Source organism: Syngnathus typhle, linkage group LG4, assembly GCF_033458585.1.
Source record: "Syngnathus typhle isolate RoL2023-S1 ecotype Sweden linkage group LG4, RoL_Styp_1.0, whole genome shotgun sequence".
NCBI classification, from domain to species: domain Eukaryota; kingdom Metazoa; phylum Chordata; class Actinopteri; order Syngnathiformes; family Syngnathidae; genus Syngnathus; species Syngnathus typhle.
Window position 1 is genome coordinate 18,216,786 of NC_083741.1, and position 22,874 is coordinate 18,239,659.

The following is a 22,874-nucleotide window of genomic DNA, read 5'->3' on the forward strand; positions in this document are numbered from 1 at the left end:
TATTATTTCCCTTCTGGGGTTTAATTTGTAGAAAGGCATGGCAGGGCCGGATTAAATGCTAGGGAGCGCACTTTCACATAATTGACTGCTGGTGGAATATCTCAGGCGTCCTGATTAAACCTCCATCCAATGATGTGGAACAAAGTATTTTTCCCTGATCTGCTAATGTATTTTAAGACCATCCGTCCTCTTGCAGGCGTGTGTAGATTATAAATCACATGATATTTGCGAAGAACTGAGAGGGCGAGCTTATGTAACTCAAAGTGACTAGTCCCCTTTTACATTGCCTACATCTCCGGTTCTACCATAAACGGCACTAACACAGACTTGAGGTGGGAATTCTGCTTTTGGAGCACCGGTGTGGAATAATAAAGGGAGTGTCTGACCAGTGTTTCACACATCACACCATACAGTGCATCTCAATAAATTAGAATATTGTTGAAAATGTAAAATGTCAAAAGTTCAATTAAAAAAGAAAGTCAACAATAACCCCAAATGTACTTTTACATTAACTATCGAAGGGATCCAAAAGAGATGGTGCATCTAATCCGCAGCTTGTTCCCGCTCTCAACTCTCGCGACATTTCTTCAGTGCATCGTTTCCATGGAGACAGCCGTTGTCATGACGACGGGTACAAGCTAAGTTTGACGTTTAGTTTTGTACGTTACGATGTGTTCGGGAGTTTTCTAAGCTTCAATTCGTTGCACTACACTTTTCTAAGTTGTTTTAAGAAGATACAAATTCGTAAGTACACAAGCCGTTTATTAGCAAGCTGGCGAAGCAATTAAAGATGTTTTGCTACGAATCGTGCCGGCTTTTGTTTTTCTCAATTAGCTTTAGCCCATGCAATTTAATAGCTATGAGAAGTCTTAGTTGTATGGATTTTGTTTAGGGGTGGCAATGAGTGACGAAAAAAGTTCGACTGAGTCAGAAACGACGGCTTCTAGCAGTGCGAGAAAATTCATAAAGAAACCAGCCACGATTCACCTGACAAATGCCGCACAGGTAAGCACTACATGACAGTGTTTTTCTTTTCTTTTTTTTTATAGTGCAAATTTTAAAATCTTATACTATATTCCCAGAGCTATGTTTTTCCAGTTATTTCTTTGTGTTGCATGCTATCTATGTCATCTTGCAGCTTCCAGAGAACACGAATTGCCTGGCGTGCTCAGATGACAGCGCATACCTCAGCCTGGGTCATTCCGGTGGCTTTTCGCTGTGGTCTGCGAGTACGCTTAGCCGTGAGGCAGAATGGTTGCAGGAGAGAGTCGAGATGACTTCCATCCACATGACCTGTGCCAGTGAAAAAGCATATCTGCTGGCTACGATTGATGACATGGGTTGGTCCCATGCGCTTGGCCTTGATTTCATTAGATGACCTTTAGGCCAAGCAAAAGTTGAATTGTGAAATCGGTGTCTCCCCAGGTGTCGCCCGAGTCTTTTTGTATAATTTAGAAGGCATTTATTCCTTTAGTGTTATTAACATGCTGGTGAGTTTTGTAAAAACAGCGCAGTGGATACGTTCATATAGAATGTGTACAATTATTTTTTCCTTACGTCAGGATGATATCAACAAGAGGAGTGTTTGCTTACATTTCGAACTATCCAAAGGAAGTGAATATGGCTCTATTATAATGAGGTGTAAGTTGTTTTACCATTTTCATTTTAAGTGATTCAGACTTCATATTTAAACTCAAAATTCAATATCTCCTTGCAGGCAACAATGAAATTTGGCTTGAAATCTATTATTTTCCCGTACATGACTGGCTGAGAGAGTTAAAGGTAGTATAGTATAGTTTGGTATTGTAAATAGAATATTATGTTTACTATCACATTATTTACACATGTTCAATATTTCATATTTTTTATGCGGGAAGGCCCAATTTGAATCATAACTGTGTTTTATTTACAGGATCCCAAAATTTCAGCAAACCTGAAATGGTCTCCTGCTGTCCGGGTGAATCGAGTCAACGCATCAACAGGTAGTATTCTATCAGACGGTAAAATATTATTGAATGAGGAGAAATAACCCAGCATGCTTTTGTCGTTTTGCAGCAAACGCCACAGAGGTCCCCAACTTCTTGTCTTACTTTTTAGTTTTGGATGAAACAAATGAGCCACCGAGGTAAAACAACCCCTGAAGGAGGTTGAGAGAGGCCGTTGCTAATCTCGCAGAATCTTTTCCAGACACTGCACTACACATTTCCTTCTGCGCTGTGGTCACTCTGATGAAAAGACAAAAGCAAAGCCAGGTTTGACATTGTAATCTTTTTTTTCAAGACATCCTATTGGATCATATCAGTTGACTACTACGTTTTAACTTCTACTCGATGTTCCCTCCTTTCCTATTCCCTCCCATCCATCTCATAGGATCCCCACTTTCTCTGTGTTTTTGGTGGACCGGAAGTTACAATCTTCTCTACCTGATGCTATCCAAAACAGCAAAAGCCAAACACGGTCAATGCAGATCTTGAATCCATCTTGAATTTCCAAACAAAAACCATAAAGGTCCATCGCTAACATTTTGGACTTGTTTCGGAGAAGATCCCGAACCGCCACCGTTGGTGCTGTGGCCCAACTGGGCGGAAATCATCTGCTCCGCCGTCAGTAGGTGCACTCGTTTCATTGCGCTCGGCCTCAGCAATGATTTGCTGTGTGTCTGGGACAGGCTGTCTGGTGAGTATGTCGAACAGAAAAAAAAAATCAATAGATTTGTATTTTTTAATCACTTCAGTAGCTTTAGTCAGGATTCGTATGACACACCAAATCTCCAACTATTTGGATTTTGATCCTACCAGAACCAGACTATACACTTGTACTATTTTTCATTTGTATCCTGAGGCCCTCCTTGGAAACAAAAGAATTTTCAAGGAAGAATCCAAAGTTGTTTTATCTTTGCCTCTGCCAGTACGCTATCACATCTCATAAAACATCTCTCCTCTGAAAGACATTTTGTCTTGTAAACCCAGGGGACATGTGCCAGTAAAGATATCATAGAAGTTGTTAGAAGAGTCAACGGAGGAGATGATTGAAAAGATTATGTACAAGGGATTTTGTGACTCCTGCCAAGTCTCTTTTGTTGCTTTTGTGTCAGACGCTCAGCAGGCTCGAGCGCTATTTGCTTTTTCAAACCAATCGGCAGTCTGACAAAGATCTGCATTAAGTCGCTTTTCCTTCAAATGAAATCCTTTTTGTCTTTTTCTCAAAAATATCATTGATTTTAATCTTTTTTTTGCCTTTGCCTGTAAAATCTTCAAACCTCAGAATCAAGTATTTACTGTACCAAATGAAGCGTCTGTTGCACGCGCGCACCTTGGACTTAAGTCTCACAAGCATGAGCTTCAAATTTCACTTTGGCAGAAAAGGTAAACGAAAACAGCATGATTTTGCGAGCCAGCTGCTGTGACATCTGAAAGAAACCCCCTGCAGCTCTATTCCGCAGCTGCACGCTTTACTCTTGCGTGACCCGATGAAAGATATATTTAGCATTTTCCTCAGAGGAGCCAAAACACTATAATGAGGCTCAAAAGCATTTGAATGACTGCCAAGCTTACAAACATCCGTCAGCTTATTATTACCTTCAACTCCTATTTTTTTTTCCCCCCCTCAGGCTCTCCGTTGTCTATCTCAAGAGTATCATCAGAGGGCGCTTTACTCAGGCTGCACTTTGTGGAATACTGGCCTGCGTGCTCCGATACTACCCCGACTTTAACGGCGGGTGAAGTTCACCTCGTGACGCTTTACGAGAGCGGCGCCGTTCACGTCGTAAGCGCGAGCCAAGGAGCGGCAACCAACACTGGGCAGCTCTCGCCAAGGTTACCTCGGGTGTCAACTATTAGAACATTGCGGGGTTAACACACATTTCAATTTGTCTTATTTCACGCACAGGCCGAAAGACAGCGGTGACCAGCCCACTGTCATTGCATCGGTACCATTCCTGCAGGGCTTGGTAGGAAAATAGTTTATTGAAAGCAGGCATGTTAAATACGTCTCGCAAATTCTGTTTTCCTTGTGGGTTTCTGGGAAAGTCGTTGGTGGTGTGCCGAAATGGAGAAATGTTCCTGCAAGATGTCGTCAACCGAGCCACGGTGTGCGTCTTGAGCTTTCCTGCTCACCATCAGCTGGCGAGTCCGTCCAATCCCATCTATTCGCTGAATATCAATCAACGCATTCTCTTCATTCGAGGTACAAATACTGGGGGATTGTTGCTTCCATGCATAGTCCTTTTTTTTTTTTATTGAACTCCTGGAATAAATGGACTTTTCTATGATGTCACAGTATCACTGATGTGATTAAGGTCTGTGCGTCCCCTCCAGCCGACCAGGAGCCCACCTCCAGCGTTTCATCTCTAGATGATCCAACTCAGAGTCAGAGCCACAGTCTGCTCATGTTGCGTTTCGACGAGCATGACGCCATCAAGCCGTACGTTGTTTCGCATCCAGAATCTCCATGGCAACAAGAAAGCAACGTATTAATCGGGGAGGCTGCCTGCAACTTGTATCTTGAGCAAAGGTTTGAATCGTTTTATCTCAATTGAGTGTTAAAATGCAATTTTTAGATGGCACATTTCTTCTGTTTTCATTTTCAGAACTCTGTCAATGGATGAGAGGCACAAAGCTATTACGCAGACTTGGAAGCGACTGCGGTGTGCTACCACCACGTAAAAGCATCATGGACAAAGACTCATTTCTATTTTATGCAGAGGTAACATTTTCACGAAAAATAAGACACTCAGTTGTACTTTGACTTATTATTTGAAATTTGTTCTGGGACCAAGCTTGCAAATCAGTTGACTTATACTGCTCATCAAGTCAATTTTCCCTATTAAAACGAATTGTGATCCCGTACTACTAGTCCGATTCAGACCGTAAAAAAAAAGTTAAGAAAAAGAAATTGAGCTCTGTATTATCATATCTAAATTGAAAAACATAATAAAGATAAATCAATTGGCTCATTCATTTTATGCGATAGCACAATGGTGGAATCAGATTTTGATTACCTCTGAAAAAGAATTAAACGTGTGTCAGCATGACGTGTGGATCGTGATAACCCACCGTTTTGCATCGCACATGAAAATCGTTCCATGCCATACTGGAAGATTTCATGAAAGCCCCCTGACCTTGAATTCCTCTTCATAAATTGTATAAGAGATGTTGTTGTGTGTTTGAATAATGCAGCTCATCTTTTATGTATGGTGCTGAACATGGAGTATATGGGATAAAAAAAATAAATTCCATGTGGATGTGATTTTAGTCCGCTTCTAATTTAGGATACAGCTGGACTTATTCTAGCTATCTCTGTACATTCCGGGGGGGTAAGATGGCCTTTGTCATTTGGTCATCGACTCAGCACTGATAATCCCCTGGAGGAGCCATTAGAGCCGATTCTTTGAAGATGAGGCATGCCGACATCCTGTCTTTGTGCATCTTTGTGTAGCGTACCACGAAACACAGCGCTTCGCTTTCTCACAAGTGTGCTTGTTTTGTACCCAAAAGGGACACCCGAGTCACAGTGAACACTTTTAATCATAACTTACATTTTTGGGAAGCAGGGAAACAGATCATTTGCAACTAACTTGAAAAAGAAAAAAAAATGTGGTTAATTAAGTCTGTTTTTCTGCAATGTGGCTGGTATGGCCAACAAAACTTTTAACGACTTGGATATTCAAAACACAGTGGAGGGATTTGCTTTTGAAATAAGAATGAGATTTTTTACTTTTTCTTTTTTTGCCCAGACAGCTTGTTTTCCCCCAAAGTTTTTTTTCAATGTAAATACTTTTTTTCCCGGAACAATTCCATCCAAAACATTTCTTTTTATACTTGTCCAATTGTTCTTTTTTTTAATGTATAATTTTAATTTAAAAAGGCTTCATATCGAGACCTCCAAAAATGGTAGGATCAACTAACACTGTACACACAAATACAAAACAATGCAAAACAATTTGGAGACCTATTACTCGACAAGTCAAAATGTCATTTTTCTCTCTTCACTGAGATATACAATCCAAACCAAACACAACTAAGCATCCCTGTATGGACTTTGCTTTGTGTGTTACAATTGTCTATACATGTAAATATATACAAATAAAAACTAATATCAGCCAACCCAATTGTCCCATTTGTATTCCCTTCATATGATGCTCTCCAGATCTTTGTGTACTATGTTGCTTGTTGTCAGGAAGCGGTTGTCGGTCCCCGGCGTCCCGCTATCACACATCGGGGAGGTCTCCTGGCTACCGGAACTCGCCTCTTGTTTCAGCATAACAACATTTGGGGAGCTGGCAAAAGATCCCGTTATAACCGTATTGGTGTCCGTGGCCGCTCGTGAACTGCAGTGGGACTTGCGGAGGGGACCCTTGCGGAAGCGAATGCTAAACAGGCCGTAGATGAGCGGGTCCAGGCAGGCGTTGACGAGCCCGAAGATGAACAGGAGGTGGGTGAGCGAGTGGGAGACCTTCCCTTCCAGGTCATCAGGGAAGAACCAGTACCACAGGCCAAGCAGGTAATAAGGAGTCCAGCAGACGATGAAGGAAGACACGATCACCACGCTCATCTTTAGAGTCCTCATCCGAGCTCTGGGGATGTTGTTCTTGGAGCAGCGCAATTGGACCTCAGTGGAGAAAGCTTTTAGGAGAAGTCAACAAAGGTCATCAAAAATACACGCATATATTAATAACAATAAAACTCACCGTTGTCCCTTTTCAGGCGCTTGGAGATCTCAGCGAAGATCCTGGTGTAACACGTGATCATGATAGCCAGGGGCAGCAAGAAGAGGCAGAAGAAAGTGAACATGTTGTACGCTGTCTCGTGCCAATGGCTCCCAAAATTTCCTCGTGTGGTGCACTGCGTGAAGTCCCCGGGATACTTGATGGTCACGTTGTGGAACAGGAACAGCTAAGTTGGAACATTAAGATTTGAATGTACTGAATCTTCATCTTCGGCAGCTGCTCTTGTGTTTGGTATTTTAAAATGATCAAAATTTTATTCAGAGTTTGTATGTCTTTAAACGTATTTTTGATTTTAAGTGAGCTGACCTGAGGGATGGAGAGCAAAACGCTCATGGTCCACGCAACCACCAGCATGAACTTGTTCCTCTTCCGGGCCTCGTTGATGGCCAGCGGGTTGAGAATAGCCGACTGGCGGTCCAGGCTGATCACCACGGTGACGAAAGCACCCGAGTACATGGCCAGAAGCTTGAGGAACATCAGGAGCCTGCAGGCAAAATCACCCGCCAGCCACTGCACCGTGATGTTCCACGCCGCATCCACGGGCATCACCACGAACGTCACCAGGAGGTCAGCTAGCGTCAGGTTGACTATCAGAACCCGAACGTGGGATTTGCGCTTTCCGTCCACGTAGGCTACACGCAGCACGGCGAGGTTGCAGAAGGCCGACACGCCGCACAAGATGAAGGTGACGATCACCCGGACTTTGGCGGCAGTGCTGAAGGTGGGCAGCTCCAGGCATGGCGACGACACGTTGCAGGTGACGTTAGCGGGCTGGAGCTCGGTAGATACTTGGTACATACTAGCACTCATTTTCTTGAGGAGGACGCATTCTACACAACCAGAAGAAGAAATGATGGGTGAGTCACCCGCAGATCCTTTTACAAGCTTAATGTCAACATCTCAAGTCATGTGCATCAGTAATTCCAAACTAATGTACAGTTTTGTCACAGCTACTTAGCTTTAAATGTAACTTAAGTTACAGATTACTTGTAAAGTAACTAAGTCTTTAAAGTATCTAATCAGTAATTAAGTAAGTCACAGTTCTATTTTCATAAAATGTCTTGTTTTCTCCGCTTTTTGGTCAGAAACTGCTGTTTTTGGAGAAGCCAACCAAAATTCTCCTGTTAATTACTATAGAGTTGAAAACATGTACATTTGTACTACACTGCACAAATAGCATCTGATTTTGTCCTACTAAATTCACAATAAACGTACAATAAAGTAAATTGCATGCATTAATCAAGTGATACAATGGTCTGATATTTTATCCCAAATAATTTCTCAGCTTCAGTGGAAATTCACAAGAAACTGTACTTACTCGCTGTGTAGAAATGTGCTTCCATGCATAATTGCAAAAAAAGAGCGTGAGAAAAAAACTGCAATAAACGCAGCCTACAAACAAGAGTCGAGTTCAGTATGAAGCGCTCCTCTTTGAATGCACGCACGCATACATGCTCACCCTCCCAAATGCAGCCTGGGTGCCAATGAGGGAAGAGCATAGGTGTGGCCTTACCTCTAAACATACTGAAATAGAAATTGTGCAGTACTGTCCATTTTTATTACTACATTGAAAATAAAGCTGGTAAATGTGCAATAATAAACAATTGATTGTGAACAGATTTTAATTCTGCCTGTCATACCTTAACATGATTATTATTATTATTATTATTATTGTTATGATCAGCTTTATCTCCTTGCACGTATGCCAGTTATTCCCGGATGTGTCCAACTGGATTAATTTCGCTAGGTGCATTCATAGGAGCTGGTCAAGGAACAGGCTGACCCAAAACAGGTATTATCTTGTCATCATACCTCCCTTTCAATAGAAGCCGTATCACATTTGATACGGTTTGAGCTGTTCTGTTTCTCTTGTCGTGATGAACGGGAGGCTCATGGCAACATGTGGTTTCGCAAAGGTCACGAAAGGAACGACCTGATGCGCTCATCCAGATGAAAAGGTCACTTGTATTGTAATGATGTTTTGTAGGCGGGCAGTATGGTGGAGGAATAATTAGCTGACAGACATTTGTAAGATTCTCTGGTTCCTATAAATTGGAGCCACACTATAAGTGTGTCACTCTGCGCCATTGTAGCCACAGCCACAAATTCAGGAAAGCTGAAATAGTTTCACACCATAGCTCCGCAATTTAGTAATACATAATTCTTGTCTTCCATCATTACGTGCTAAGCAACAAATCTCCGAATTGGCTTTAACAGCATCGTCATCCACATTGTCCTAGATCGCATCTTCATCCATTTACCCACTGACTCACACACAGTCGTCATACACAGAACGTCGTGTTTGCCCATTAGTCGGGAATGCGGTTCGTTCCATTTCCTCACTGAGTCAAAGCTCTTCACGGCATTAACGTTATCATGCTTTTAATTGTTTCCTTAGGGCCCAAACCAGGCAGTGGCACTCCGTTTTGCATGCTACATTTAAACAATCTCATTAGTAATTATATATAGTACAGCAATATGAGACTATCTAATTAGACTATAATTAGAATACAATTTCTAGCATGACTCCGCTTATGCGTCATTTTTCTTTGTCAGATAGCGTGTGAATTAAGACTAAAACAGTTCATTTAAATTAGAGAATTTTTTATGGATCCGTTTTTAAGAGATTGTTGGGCAATTGTCCATGTTTACCTAATAATTACTCCATCCCTGAATACTTTTTCTTCCCTTGGCACTTGTATTACTACTAATTCACATGACATAGCCACATTGACCGATAGCATCTAGGGTCGATGCAACGGGCAAGGCCATTAGCTAATTGCCATTGAGAGGCTACATCACATCGCCTCGCCTTTGGCTTCATGTTGCATTAGCCGTACTACTCGGGCAGAACTAAAGGATTAAGAACGTGAACAACGAAGTCAGTGATAGCGAGCAATGGCTGGAGATTGCGGCATGGAAAACAAGCTATTTGTGGTAGATTGGAATCGAGCACTCGGTGCTCGACTGGGTGGTCTGTCTGTATTGAGAGTCGGGGAGATGTTGACTGAGCGGGCAGTAAAAGAGCGACTTGTACTGCATCCTTGCCTCCGTGTATTATTGGTGAAACAACCAGTAAGCAACCCACGGTTAGTGACAACACTACAACAGTGTATCAGAGCATAAAGCCACAACATGGTGTCAGAAGTGGGATACCTAAGGAGGTAGTGAGTGATCATGTCCCGTTCCCCAGCTATGAGATGCAGTCATTTGCAGCTTCATGGGAGTTCAAGCTCACACACTCCAGCCCAGGTTTTCCCTCTTCAAATGGAATGGCGGAGCGGGCCATAAAGACGGTAAAACACGCGCTGAAGAAAGCAGTGCAGACTGGCACTGACCCACATCTAGTGTTGCTGTCGCTGAGAAACACACCGGTGACAGGACTAAACCTGACACCTGCACAAATGTTGATGGGTAGAGTCCTGCGCAGCACACTTCCATGTTCCAGTGCTGTGCTGAAACAGTCATCCCCACAGCATATTCTCGAAAGAATACAGGACTTGCAGTCCCGGCAAAAGCAACACTACGACCAGCGTGCAAAGCAACTGCCAGTGCTGACCCCAGGAGACACGGTGCACATGCAGACGCGACGCGGCTGGGAGCCAGCGGTTGTCATCAGGCAGCGAGATGAACCACGCTCCTACACTGTACAGACACCGGCAGGGAGGACACGCAGGAGGAACAGGCGACATCTGAGAAAGATACACCCAAGCCTGTTCAAAGACTCTCACCCTGATGAACATTTGGACTCTGAGTTTCAACATACTCAGGCTACTGCAACAGTGGACTCACCACCACTGGAACCGGTACCACGCAACCCTTGTCCTGTGCCTGTGGACAGCATGCCCACATGCTATACCAGGAGTGGCAGAGCAGTTAGGCGCCCTGCCAGGTACACTGAATGACAAAGTGATGTTGTTAAAGTGTGGATGTTTTGTGTTTATCGTGAAGTGTTATAATGTTATATTATTGGTGAAACAACCAGTAAGCAACCCACGGTTAGTGACAACACTACAACAGTGTATCAGAGCATAAAGTCACAACACTATTCAAATGATATTTGAGGAATCGTGCAGCTGCATGTTTTTTTACTGCATTGGTTGCAGGTGCCATCAGAAACAAGCAAGATAATAATCCAGCATATATTATCTAATTAGGGCTAATGGAACGATAATGACTCACAATCAATCCGACTGTTATAAAAGAGGCCAGATTTGCTATTTGAAAGATTCCCGAAATAGCTCAAAGGGAAATTAGGGCTTATAAATGTTCTAGTTTGCAAAAGCCTATCTTAAGTCCTGGTTTCTTGGAATATTGGTCATCATAAAGAAGCCTGTCACTGTTTCAATGTGGTATATGCTTATTATATATTATCATATATATTATTTCATTTTCCCCAAATCGATAGTACTGGTCATTTTAAATGTGGGGTCATCATTTTTTTACAAATTACTGACCAATCTATATAACGTGTTGAGAATAACTTGACCTCTTTGACAAAGTGGTTCTGCTCAACAACAACCATAATGTTTTTGGGAGATGCAAGGATTTTGCCCAACAGCAGCAATGTGCTGATCTCAGTAGTTAAATAATATATAACTATAAATATACTCTAATTTATTCAACAGAAAGAAGTTAACGCACAAACAGTGGACTGACGCGTTACCGATAAGATCCGTTAGGGGGCAGCAGACAAGCAGGCACTACCGGTATCTGCATGCGCGTCGAACACGAAGAAGAAAACTTGAACTACTCGAGAACGATTGGATGAACTTTTTGAAAACTGTTGTTGTTGTTTTTTTACGAGGTTGTTTTAAAAAGATTTTCCTCTTTTTGGGGGGTTGTGGCTTTTTAAATAAGACGTGACAACGGTGAATTATTGTAAGGGGAAATATTGAGGGAGTTCGCCCTTTGACGTTAGCATGTTAGCTGTTAGCCGAGAGTTTCTGCAGCACTCTGCTGTAAACTTCACCGCCAGTGGACAAAATGTCTGTTCGACGAGCTCTGGTGGACTGTACCGTGCTGTCGTTACAAGATCCTTGTGTGTTTTATCCGTGCTGCAAGAACTGCTTCTGCAGAATGGATGTGGAGCCACGTAACACGACGAGGTAGGAGAATGAAAACAAACACTAACCATGTTTTGCTCTTGAGAGGAATCATTTTCCATAATTCTAAAATGTCCCTCTGTGTTTTTTTGTTTAAAGATCCAGATGTTCCAGGTGTGCCTATAATTGTGAAAGGTATCATCTGGAGTACAGATATCGTCTTTCAGTGTTGGTGACCAGGGACACAAGTATATTTGGAGTTACTGTGTTTGGCAGCTGTCTGAACCCATTCTTTGGCATCCCCGCAACTCAATTTCAAAGGTGAGAAGACGTCAGACTGTGGTAGAAGAATATGATGATCTGTGGGCCTCATCAATATTCGGAGCATCATTTTAATATTCTCAACTGCTGTACAAGTGTATTGGATAGTCTGGTATTCATTTGTGAATTGATAGAGTGTTGGAGAACTCGGATGGACCGTCCGAGGCATCAACCGGATCCAAATTGCTTGCCAGGGCCGTCGAGGACTGTTTTATTGGCAGACATCTTGTCTTTGGGATAAAAGTGAGTTTGAAGCCTTATATTAAATCATGTCATTGTGATATGTTTCTGACACTGCCCCTTTTCTCTGTGCCTTGCAGGTCACAGATTCACAAAGTTCCCCATGGTTAGGAGATCGTAATCCAGGTGCTTCTGGTGGCAAGGACATGCCCCAGTTTACCGCCACTCAGCTGATTTTCCCAAAAGTCGCAGGCTTGGAAGGGCACTCTGTCCTCAGGTGCTATCAGTGCCTCCTTCGGAAAGCAGACGAACCTCAGCGGGAATCTATTGATTCCAACAAATCCCGCGGGATCATGACCACATTGCCACGACGGATTCCTCAAGATTCTCCTGCCAGCAGCTTCAATAACGTCACTCTATCCCGTCTTTTTTCCCACTCCCTGCATAGGTAATGCATCACCCATGCTTGTTTTTGAGTGGCCCCATGTCAAATTCTGCTGAAAAGCAATTTGCTGGTAACAACCCCCTTGCCACGTAGGGTGAGATCGTCTTTAATATGGAACGTGCGCAAAGCCTCCACACTTAATTTAGTCTCAGAGATGCATTTTACATGATTCTTTATCATGTAAATGCTTGGTGGGCTGGATTGCTTAGATCACCCCTGGTGGATCTGCTCTCTGACCAGAACATTAAGTACGGTCTCATGAGACTTCATCATTTGCTCGAATGCCCTTGAAACCGCTCGAAACTCTCAGCGCATAACGACATTCTCTCTCCCGCCGCTCTTTGACACTGATTTGCATGAGTGCCTCATGCAAATCTAAACGTCAATGCAGTCACATTTGTTCTCCCTCGCAGGTCACAGCACCACGACGGCAGCCTCACTCCCACGCCGCCATGGCAACAATCGCTGGGACTTGTTACTTCATCCGCCGAGCAGGAGGAAGAAGAGAAAGACTGCCGCACATCTGATGACAACCAATCAACTGCCAAAGAGCAATGCACTTTTTTTGACACGCCGCCGTTTTCTCTCTGCTCGCCAGCGAGAAATATTATCGATTCCTCCTTGAAGCTTTTGACCCCTGCTATCCCTCCACGGTTGAATTATCCTCTGGTCTCCGAATGTCAGGCCTCCAGGCAGCCGGAAGATTCACTTTTGTCTCGTTCACTGGTGTGGGAAGATTTGCCTTTTTCGGAGAGTCTGACAGCGTTTTTGAACGAGCAAGATAAATATTTGGACACAACAAAAGACAACAACCTGCCTAATGAATCTATTTCTGCTCGTACCAATACCACAAAGGCGCCAGGAAGCAAGTCCCGGATTTTAACAGACATCGCTAACACTAAAGCGCTCAACGAAGAAGGTGAAGGTGTCTACAATTGTTCTTTGGACCTCTTTAGTTTAAGCTCAGCGGACCTATGCGAGGAAATCGTGCAGCCGCCAAGGAGTCAAAAGCGCGTCAAAACAGCCACTGAAGCTCATAAAACACCTTCTCGAGACATAACACACTGGGATCATTCTTTATGTCTTGACTTTATTCCATCTTCTCAGTCTACTCCCAATGTTAGAATTAGCCCATCCTCCTCTTCCCCACATCCATTGTCATCCCAGAGACTTAAAAACATCTCAAAAAGACGATTCCAGAAGCACCGTCTGGCAATCCAGGGAGGGATTCGGAACGGAAAGCCGGCAAGTGAATGTGACACGCCTCGGAGATGGTCAGCGGACGACTTTGTCATTGTCCCTCCTACTCCTGCTAAACTCAAGGTGGAAAATGATTGCTCTCGGGAAAAAATGCCATCGCATTTGGTGGTAACAAAGCGGTGTGATGCAGCAGGCTTTGGTGGAATCGCACAATTGAACCACACAATCAAAGAAACGCCAGCTAACGGTTCCCTATTTAAAGACGAAGCCTGTGATTGGTCCAGAGATTTGTTCTCGGACTCTGTATGAAAACTTCTGTCCCCACTTCCATTGAATTGAATGATAGGGTCACTAGCTGATTTTAGCAATAGACAGGGTAGCCCTGTGGAACCTCTGAAATTGAACACAATCCATTGTGGAATGCTTGCCCGCTTCTAATTTGGTCATCATCAATCATCCTGTAACATGTTTTAAAACTGAGAAGGAAATTAGATATATTATCAAATGTAATGTTCCAATCATATCTTCAATTGTCGGTGTATATTGTTACGGGCTTTCCTGCATATGACATATGCATATATGACAGCTCGGCCACCTGGGCAGACATGTTTGGTCCCAGTTGACCAGCCGCAACAATATCAGTAGTTGTAGGGACAAAAACTAACATGAACCAATCCATCCAGCTTCTATATCACTTGACCTCATCTTTGCGGGCATACACACGGAAAGGAGATTGAAACTCCCAACCTCAGAAGGGCGAGGCAGACGTGATGGGTGTCCTAATTTATATGCACACTGCACTTTTTATCGTATCCAGCTCAGACATGTTTAAGGTAGTGAAACTGCTGTGTGTGCGTGCACGCGCGTGAGAGAGAATGATCACATGCTACATAATAACTTTATGCCAATATTGCGTAATTAAAAGTAGATTTTAAAACCTGTATGATTGTAATTCAACAAAGATTGAATAAATGTATAACAACATATTGGTGCTGTATTTTAACTAGAAATGATTGCTGTCAAGTAACTGAAAAAAAAAGAAAGCAAGACAGCTGAGGAATGGACCTTATGACGTTTGGCATTGGTTTCATCGGAAATAAAACTCAAGCTTTCTTTAGTCGTCATGACAGGCAAATTATTGGCTCGTTAAGTCACGTGACAAGCTCCCGATTGCGGAAGTTGCGGTATAGCTCGCTACTGCTATACTCCGGCGACATTTACGAGGATACGACGCTCGCAAATGACCACAAAAGTCTCGGTTCTCAATGTTGTGAGAAATCCATAGTCGGCGAGATGCATAAAGTCGCCGTATTTGTTATCTTTTCAGTTACCCTTCTCACGTCGCAGGTAAGTGTTAGCGAGGGAACAAAGTGGAAACCAATTGTGTCATAACAGGGCAGTGATTGAAGGCTTTATATAATGTCGCGTTAAGGTAGACGCGTTTAAATAACCCTTTACGACATTTATGATAAAATATAGATAATTTGAGACGGTGGCTTTAATGTTCTGCTTTTTGTCAAACAGGGTAAGGAATTTGTTACCCTAAACCACAAACAAGTTTTGATTTTTCTTCCTTTGAACTTAACTGCGCATGCGTCGGTGCACATTGAAAATTGAACTAATATTGTGGTAGAACGGGGGGAACGATATTTGTAGGATTTTATTACAAAATGAAAGTGTGACACCTTACTCGTGTACATAGATGAACTTTAGGCAGTTTCATAACTCTTTGGCCTGGGAGATTCTCGACAAACTGAATCAAATAAGTATGCATATCATCGAAAGGTGTTTTTATTGAGGTCAGCGTTGTAGTTATGATTGCGGGTAATTTCGGTCAAACTATAAAAATGTCTAATCGCAAGGAAAAGTGCGGCCAAGATCGCAGTTGGCTCTGAAGTCATATCCTTTGTGAAAACTGGCAGATTTAAGGACATTAAAAAGCGAAATAGCAAAACTATGATCATCATCATTATTCATAGTTTTTTTTTTTTTTTTTTTTACGGATATCTTCATATGTTTTCATAATGGTATTTTAATATTATTATATGATGTACTTCATTTCATCATTATTTCTTTTGTGACACACAAATGTGTGTGTGTGGGGGGGCACAACAATCTGTAAAATGTTATTTGTAAAATGTAATTTCACTTTTCATTGACTACTTTTTTATATTAATGATAGTTTGAAACGGAGACTCGTTTTGCTTCCTCCAACAGGTAAAGTGCCAAGAGGCCATCCTGCATATTTCAAATGGAGCGACACAACAGGAATTCTGCATCCTTTACAATCAGTCATGGACCCCCTTGCCCGAAAGCCTTAATGCTGCTGTAAGCCTCTCACTTTCAAACTCACTCCAAAGAAATAACGGCTTCATTTGTTCTGCACTTTCTAGTTAAATAAATGTAAGGGTGGAGGGAAAAACAAAATGTATATTTGGCCTGTGACTAGTCCATAGTGGCTCATGCTGTCACCTTAACCCTGACCCTTAAGGCCATTAGTGAAGCAAAATATAATACTCACCTGTCAGTATGATGCCCTGTGATATGAAAAGTTGCAAGAGCAATAATAACATTTTTGTCATCCAGATACCGTATTCGCTTGTGAACATGACATCCACGGTGCTGTGTGATTCCTCGGGAGTCAGTCCAGAGGTGGTAAAGGGGAAAGCCTTGGTGGTGATGAGGGGGGACTGTCCTTTCAGCCAGAAGGCTGTGGTTGCCCAGGCCCTCGGTGCTACGACATTGCTCATCGCAAGCAACACAACTCTGGTAGGAAGGACATTTGTTGCATCAACATGTCAATGTAGCCTGCATGGAACACAAAGTTGGCACAAGGCCAAGCATTTGGATTCGATGTGTTCTGATCCACTTGTCTTTTCAGGTCTCTCCAACAGCTAATGGCTCAGAGTACCTAAAGGTCCAAATTCCCTTGGCCCTCATGAGATACAGGGACTTAAGAGAAGCACAACGGGTCAGTCCCACTTGTCCTTAAATCTCCTTTCAGCCTTCAGTTTTTAAAAATATTTTGCTGTTCCTTGTGAGTCACTAAAAAGTTGACTGTTGTTAAATGTCACATTTCAATCAGGTTTTCGGCGATAGCATGCAGGCTAGGCTTTTTGCGCCACGCTCCTCGAAGATCGACGCCAGCATTGGCGTCATGCTTCTGATCTCCATCGCCACCGTTGCCTTAGGCGGCTACTGGAGCGGAGCCTCTGAGAGGTCAGAGTTGACTGCAAGATCAGCAGATTATTTTTGTTTTGTTCCCTCTGTCTGTGGAGCTCAGTACCAAATGGTACCGTCCCCCAAATCGGTGGGACTTGATGGGAATATTTTTCCCAATATTTCCAGAATCCAATAATAATACTGTGTTTGTGGCAGAGAGCGTTTCAGTTCGGGTGAGGGAGGAGCAAATGGAGAGGGCAAAGCAGATAGCGGAGACCTTCCCCTCTACTCCCCTCTGAAAGTGTTTATCTTGGTCGGCCTCATGTGCGGCATGCTGATCCTCATGTATTACTTCTACAATATTCTAGGTACGATGGTGCAATGCGAAAAAGGATCAACGCCAACCGGAAAAGTTTCAACTACTCTGACAGACATTTCTTTTCCCTCAGTTTACGTCATCATCGCCATATTCTGCGTTGCGTCTTCCACTGCGCTGTTCAGTTGCATTGATGCGCTGCTGGAGAAATTGGGCTGCGCCCATGGGAGGTAATTAGCTGTTTACCCAGCCTTTGCGGTAAAAAAAAAAAAAAAAGCGGTCATGAAAGGTTTCCTTTGTTTTTCTATCCTTTTTCAGATTCACCATTCTGAATACCACCTTTTCAGTGAGGTCTCTTATTTTGGCCAGCATGTGCATAAGCATCTCTGTGGTCTGGGGTGTCTACAGAAATGAAGACAGGTACGAGCAAGCATGCAAACAAGCGAGCAGCTACTCAACTTCATGATTTTGAAGTCGTTTGCAACAACTCTAAATCATTTTCGAAAACGCTTAACCACAGTTTTTAAGTGACTTCAGATACAAATCCTGATGGAAGTCCTAATTGTAGAATTTAAAAATATTCTGATTCAGAGGTTCCACTGTACCATTTTAGTTAAAAAAAAAAAAAAAAAAAAAAAAAAAAATCCTCAAATAATGTGTGTTCAAACCACATTTGTAGGTGGATCTGGATCTTGCAGGATCTCCTGGGTGTTGTTTTCTGCCTCAACTTCATAAGGACCATCTCGCTGTCCAGTTTTAAGGTAGAACGTTCCCCTGCTATTTTTTGGCGCAAAGATGACGCCAAATCAAATAATTTTATATTAGACAGTGATCTTAACAACAATAAATTATGTATTTGAACCCAGATTTTGTGATTGTGTGTATTCATTCTGAAAAAAAAAATCAATGCTTTTGCCGACAGATCTGCGTGATTCTCCTGACCCTTCTGCTTGTTTACGATGTCTTCTTTGTTTTCATCACGCCATTCTTCACCAAGGTATCACATGCCCGTTATGCAAATTTGGATGGGAAACATGATCACAGCACGTCTGCTTGGCATTTTTTCCACAGGATGGCGTGAGCATTATGGTGCAGGTGGCTTTGGGTCCGGGCGCATCAGGAGAGAAGGTAAAGAAAGCTTCTGTGCATTTGCTTCGCTTTTTGCAACAATTGTGAAGTTGAAATGTGAACATTTTGAATAGGCAAGATTCTTTTTGGCATTTTGACTAAAAGCACTCTGAGGAAGAGAACTATGCTAAAGTCGTACTTGCTAACAGCTTTGGCTCACAGGCACCAACCTAATCTTTGTGTCCATGTGTGGCTTGATTAACATCGTCCCTGTGTGTTCTTAACTGTGCGCTGGGTTTTGCTGGTCACAGACACAAGGTAACATTGTGGAGGTGCCGGCCGAGCCCCAGACTCCCTCTGAGACAGTAAGACTGGCTTTCTCTCCATCTCTGCACTGTTTTTGCTGTGCAATGTGCGCAGTTGATTGATGACATTTTCTTTCCCCTCAACTTGTTTTAAGACCCTCAACACACATCCCACACATGAATGCAGCTCGCTCACAAACACGTTTCTGCGTTTTATTTCATTTCACACTTGATGCGTATGCAGCCACTCCATCGCACTAACTGTGTGGATACAATGTGGAACATTTCTCCATAATCCCCCTTTAATATTGGTTAAAGAAGCCATTGTGAAGTGTAGATCAACTTCCTCCATACATTGAGCGATATCGCATCTTATCTATTTATAGCTTCCAGTCGTGATGCGTGTCCCGCGGTTCTCAGCCTGGGCTCAGAACTTATGTCATATGCAGTTCTCCGTTCTGGGTTATGGAGATATCATTGTGCCGGGTGAGTGTACCCACTTTCACCTCAGATCAGAATTTGATGTGCGTGCTGCATTATTTAAGATCCAAAAAAATGTATCAAGAATAGCTTGTTGTGGCTTCTTTTGGTACATCAGGTCTTTTGGTGGCTTATTGCAGCAGGTTTGACGTTTGGATCAACAGCACCAGGAAGGTCTACTTCCTCAGCTCTTGTATAGGTACGTCAAAATGACCTTCCACACATTACACTGGTGTGCAACAATTGAGTAGCTCATCCGTGTCGACGTCTTTTTGTTCCTCGTCGTTTGTAATCTTGCCGTCCCTTTTCATTTGTAGCCTATCTTCTGGGGATGTTAACAACATTCACTGTGATGCTGCTGTCAGGGATGGGCCAGCCGGCCCTGCTCTACCTTGTGCCCTTCACCCTGATAACCTCTGCGACGGTGGCGGGCTGCAAAGGACAAATGAAGCAATTCTGGGCCGGGACGTCCTATGAGGTGAGCAGAGAGATGGTTTCGTCACAGTTTATTACAAGCAGTTTATTCAGTGGCGATGTCAAAAATATATTTGAAAAGTGCATGTGTGTACCAGGCTCGATTGTGTGGGTGAGTGTGAGAGATTGAGAGGAACTGTGGGTATGAGAGACTTTGACTGTGCACACGTGTGTGAAAGCAAGAGACTGTTCAATTGTAGGTTTCCCTTTGCTGATAGAAGATCGCATTGTGACCTGACTTTGTCTTCAGCAGGTGTTGGAATCCTCACAGGAACCTTTGTTGCCAGGTGTGCTTCCCTTATCTCACCTAACAGCAATTCTTTCATGTCATGCCATCTTTTTATAACCCCTTTTCATTTTCTTTTAACATTTTAATTCATTTTTTTCCACCATAGTAGAAGTTAAAGCAACACAAAGCGCTGATTGTCCAATTTTCCCTAACAAGCTCAGTTTATGTACTTTTAATCAGGAAATTGGGGGGGGAAAAAAGCTCATTTTTATGTTAGCAATTCATTTTGGAGATCTCCCAAAGTGGGTGTGCCAATTTGTCGTAAATCTCATCCCCAAAAAGCCCTTAAATCACGGCAGATTATTTTAGTGGTGCCAATGTTCGTACTGACATCATTTTTACATATCAAGTGCCAATGGACTAGAGCAGTGGTTCCCAAACTTTTGCAGGCTGGCGCCCCCTTTGGCTCCCCAGTGAATTCCTAGCGCCCCCCTCCTACCCCCCCCCCCCCAACCTTTTTTGCGCCACGGACCGGTTACATGTCAGAAATATTTTCGCGGACCGGCATTTATATAAATAAATAATACATTTATATAAATAAATAAATAATACATTTATAATATCATTACCATTACGTTGAATTAGTGGGAGCACTGAGTTTGTTTCTCAGAAACGAGCCGGTCCCATCTAGACGTAATCGGAGACAATGACACCCGAAGTGATTTAAGGTTTGTCTTTTATTGCAGGATGCTTGGTCTCCATGTGTTGAAGCAGTTTTGAATGCTTCACTGCCTGGTTAGTTAGCCTGTCGCCACATATTAGCTTTGCGGGCTCGACTGGGGAAACATGTCACGTGACCGGGACGAGCGTCTTGACCTGAATGAATTGATCGTCGATAAAAAAAAAATTCTGTGCGGCTTGGCGGCCCGGTACCAAGTGACCCACGGACCGGTACCGGGCCGCGGCCCGGTGGTTGGGGACCATTGCCCTAACCAGCTCAACACAACACAACACGGCGCGTTCTGGCGAGTCCCCAATTCCATGTTGACTTGAACTCAAGATGATGTTGACCGCCAGAATGCGGTTTTTATTATAAGATAAAATTCTGAACATTACAAGCTTGAAATTACAAACCTGAGCTTTTGCTTTTGTAGCTATGCTGTCGTATCTGACTGGGCCAGAGCGGCGTGCGTGTTGTGTACAAATCGACTGCCGCCCCCCTACCGCCCCCCTACCGCCCCTTTCTTCCTCACCGCCCCCCCAGAGCTTTCCACCGCCCCCAGGGGCGGGACCGCCCACTTTGGGAACCACTGGACTAGAGAGTCCAGTTTAGTGTTTTAATGCGTCATTAATTCACCACTAGGTGGCTCTAGCCATCCGTCTAATTTGTATAGAATTTGTGTTCTCAAGGGTGAGTGAACTTGGAGGCGAACGCAGCAGGTTTGGGGCAAGAAGCTTGGGCCACCTTGGACTGGTCGCCAGACAATAACAATCACACCACAGTCTGTGTAGCCAAACAAGCATTCACACTTATTAATCCTGTGGTCAAGTTTGTCTTCCCTTAACCTAACATGAAAGTTATTGGCATGTGGGAGGAAACAGTGCAAGCTCTGCAAAAACCTCTTGTGATTTCCTTTCCATTTAAATGTTAATGAAGTTATCTGAAGCAAATTTAATTTCTGAAACAACACAATAATGTATATTTTTATACATTGTGTGTATTTTACCATTGCTATGATGCCCGCAGGCTTTTGTCCCTCACGTTTTCACACTTTATGCTGTTTAACATTCATCCGCATGCTCTAACATGCTGCCAACCTGGCTTGGCTAGTTGTGTAGTTTGTCGCTCTTGCCCTCTCGTTGTTTTATGAAACCCAAAACAAAATGCATTTTAACGTTTCTGGTCTTTTTACAGAGGCAAGAACTGACAACCCCATAGAAGCAGAACCATGCTGACCTTCAAGCCAACTGTTGGAATTTCTTTTTATTTGTATATTTTACTATGTAATTGACAGTAAGGGCCAGTGATGAAACAATAGATTCACATCAATATGGATCATTTTTGACTGCTTTGCAGAGTAGAGTGTGTGTAGGTTATTTTGTAGTGTTGGAAAGGCCTTTTCAGTGCCTGTTTTGAAGGTATCAGGAAAAAAAACACATCTTTGCCTACAACCTGCCTTGGCAATGATTGAACACATGATAGAAAAACTATATTTAGCGTGACATCATGTTTCATAACATGTGGGCAAGGCGAGTAAAATATTGTTCTATGTGAGGTCTCGATTTTAAAAATGTTTTGTGTGAACCAGGTTCGAGGTGTTTTTATAATGTGATGTTTGTTGCCTTATATTAAATTAACAAGAATGTTGTAATGTGTTTTATTGTGAATGTCTTGCGTACACCATAACAACTCCAAACTTCTCTTTGGGGAAACAATTTTGCTCTCAGGAAGTCATGGAAAAAATGCTGTCATGAAACCTAAATTAACTGCAAACAGCTCATAAAATAACATTGTAATATTTATAACTCGTACAGTCACTAGGTCGCAGGTAAGAACGCGGTTTACCTGTTTACTGTCTTAGCTGTGATTGGTCATTACTGCGCAACGATGACGTCATTTTCAGTCGACAGCAAGTAGCAAAATGAATTGGATAAAAACAAATGGATTTTACTAAATGTCACCATCAAAATATAAATCTACATGCAATGTTTAAGCTAGAGGGAGCACGTATGAAATTGTAATAACTAGTTCTTTAAAAGAGATATTTCAATTTAAGGTATGTATTGCTGTTTTCTTGTAAGCTATTTTCCCCCTACAAAAGCACACTTGGGTTGTGGGAAGGCCAGTATGATGTGAAGTAAAACAAAGGCACATGTGGTCGGAGGCTCCTCCCCGGCCGCCCATGTGACAACTGAGAGCTG

General features: G+C 42.8%; 4 protein-coding genes across 10 annotated transcripts; 3 read left to right on the forward strand and 1 right to left on the reverse strand.

Moving 5' to 3' along the window:
* Positions 1–122: 122 nt before the first annotated feature.
* wdr93 (WD repeat domain 93) lies at positions 123–4,824 on the forward strand. The gene is given in 14 exon segments (XM_061276628.1): positions 123–1,005; positions 1,139–1,340; positions 1,426–1,490; positions 1,563–1,641; positions 1,718–1,782; positions 1,913–1,982; positions 2,056–2,125; positions 2,188–2,252; positions 2,371–2,676; positions 3,611–3,815; positions 3,889–3,949; positions 4,029–4,185; positions 4,317–4,512; positions 4,589–4,824. Coding segments are annotated over 14 exon segments (1,722 nt in total). The 5' UTR covers positions 123–900; the 3' UTR covers positions 4,665–4,824.
* Positions 4,825–6,022: 1,198 nt separating this feature from the next.
* LOC133153269 (putative gonadotropin-releasing hormone II receptor) lies at positions 6,023–7,551 on the reverse strand. Its single transcript, XM_061277451.1, has 3 exons — positions 7,034–7,551; positions 6,689–6,893; positions 6,023–6,623 (listed from the first exon to the last, which is right to left on the reverse strand). Exons 1-3 carry the CDS (start codon positions 7,535–7,537, stop codon positions 6,130–6,132), a joined length of 1,203 nt encoding a protein of 400 aa, XP_061133435.1. The 5' UTR covers positions 7,538–7,551; the 3' UTR covers positions 6,023–6,129.
* A 3,869-nt stretch (positions 7,552–11,420) lies between these two features.
* On the forward strand, positions 11,421–14,904 carry ddias (DNA damage-induced apoptosis suppressor). The gene is made up of 5 exons (XM_061276892.1): positions 11,421–11,835; positions 11,932–12,093; positions 12,228–12,336; positions 12,414–12,721; positions 13,132–14,904. Exons 1-5 carry the CDS (start codon positions 11,714–11,716, stop codon positions 14,225–14,227), a joined length of 1,797 nt encoding a protein of 598 aa, XP_061132876.1. The 5' UTR covers positions 11,421–11,713; the 3' UTR covers positions 14,228–14,904.
* A 162-nt stretch (positions 14,905–15,066) lies between these two features.
* On the forward strand, positions 15,067–22,320 carry zgc:123258 (uncharacterized protein LOC641502 homolog). 7 transcript variants are annotated; one of them, XM_061276889.1, is made up of 18 exons: positions 15,067–15,265; positions 16,136–16,246; positions 16,505–16,687; positions 16,800–16,889; positions 17,004–17,137; positions 17,297–17,448; positions 17,530–17,626; positions 17,715–17,816; positions 18,076–18,157; positions 18,319–18,393; positions 18,468–18,524; positions 18,776–18,829; positions 19,156–19,255; positions 19,368–19,448; positions 19,567–19,727; positions 19,974–20,010; positions 20,699–20,747; positions 21,868–22,320. In XM_061276889.1, the coding sequence occupies exons 1-17, from the start codon at positions 15,212–15,214 to the stop codon at positions 20,719–20,721; spliced, it is 1,593 nt and encodes a 530-aa protein (XP_061132873.1). In that variant the 5' UTR covers positions 15,067–15,211; the 3' UTR covers positions 20,722–20,747; positions 21,868–22,320. The 7 variants fall into 7 exon arrangements, 5 of the variants coding, with proteins under 5 accessions (XP_061132873.1, XP_061132874.1, XP_061132875.1 ...); XM_061276890.1 differs by having other exon boundaries at positions 19,977–20,010; XR_009714204.1 differs by lacking the exon at positions 20,699–20,747 and having other exon boundaries at positions 15,068–15,265; positions 19,942–20,010.
* The last annotated feature ends 554 nt before the right edge of the window (positions 22,321–22,874 follow it).

Bases quoted from the DNA above. Each gene is read 5' to 3' on its own strand.
- LOC133153269 (XM_061277451.1), bottom strand. From the start codon at position 7,537: ATGAGTGCTAGTATGTACCAAGTATCTACCGAGCTCCAGCCCGCTAAC. The intron at 6,894-7,033 runs GTCAGCTCACTT...GTTCCAACTTAG, and splicing joins TTTTGCTCTCCATCCCTCAG to CTGTTCCTGTTCCACAACGT. The intron at 6,624-6,688 runs GTGAGTTTTATT...TTCTCCTAAAAG, and splicing joins GCGCCTGAAAAGGGACAACG to CTTTCTCCACTGAGGTCCAA.
- ddias (XM_061276892.1), top strand. From the start codon at position 11,714: ATGTCTGTTCGACGAGCTCTGGTGGACTGTACCGTGCTGTCGTTACAA. The intron at 11,836-11,931 runs GTAGGAGAATGA...TTTTGTTTAAAG, and splicing joins GAGCCACGTAACACGACGAG to ATCCAGATGTTCCAGGTGTG. The intron at 12,094-12,227 runs GTGAGAAGACGT...GTGAATTGATAG, and splicing joins CCCGCAACTCAATTTCAAAG to AGTGTTGGAGAACTCGGATG.
- zgc:123258 (XM_061276887.1), top strand. From the start codon at position 15,212: ATGCATAAAGTCGCCGTATTTGTTATCTTTTCAGTTACCCTTCTCACG. The intron at 17,817-18,075 runs GTACGAGCAAGC...CCACATTTGTAG, and splicing joins GTCTACAGAAATGAAGACAG to GTGGATCTGGATCTTGCAGG. The intron at 18,394-18,467 runs GTATCACATGCC...TTTTTTCCACAG, and splicing joins TCACGCCATTCTTCACCAAG to GATGGCGTGAGCATTATGGT.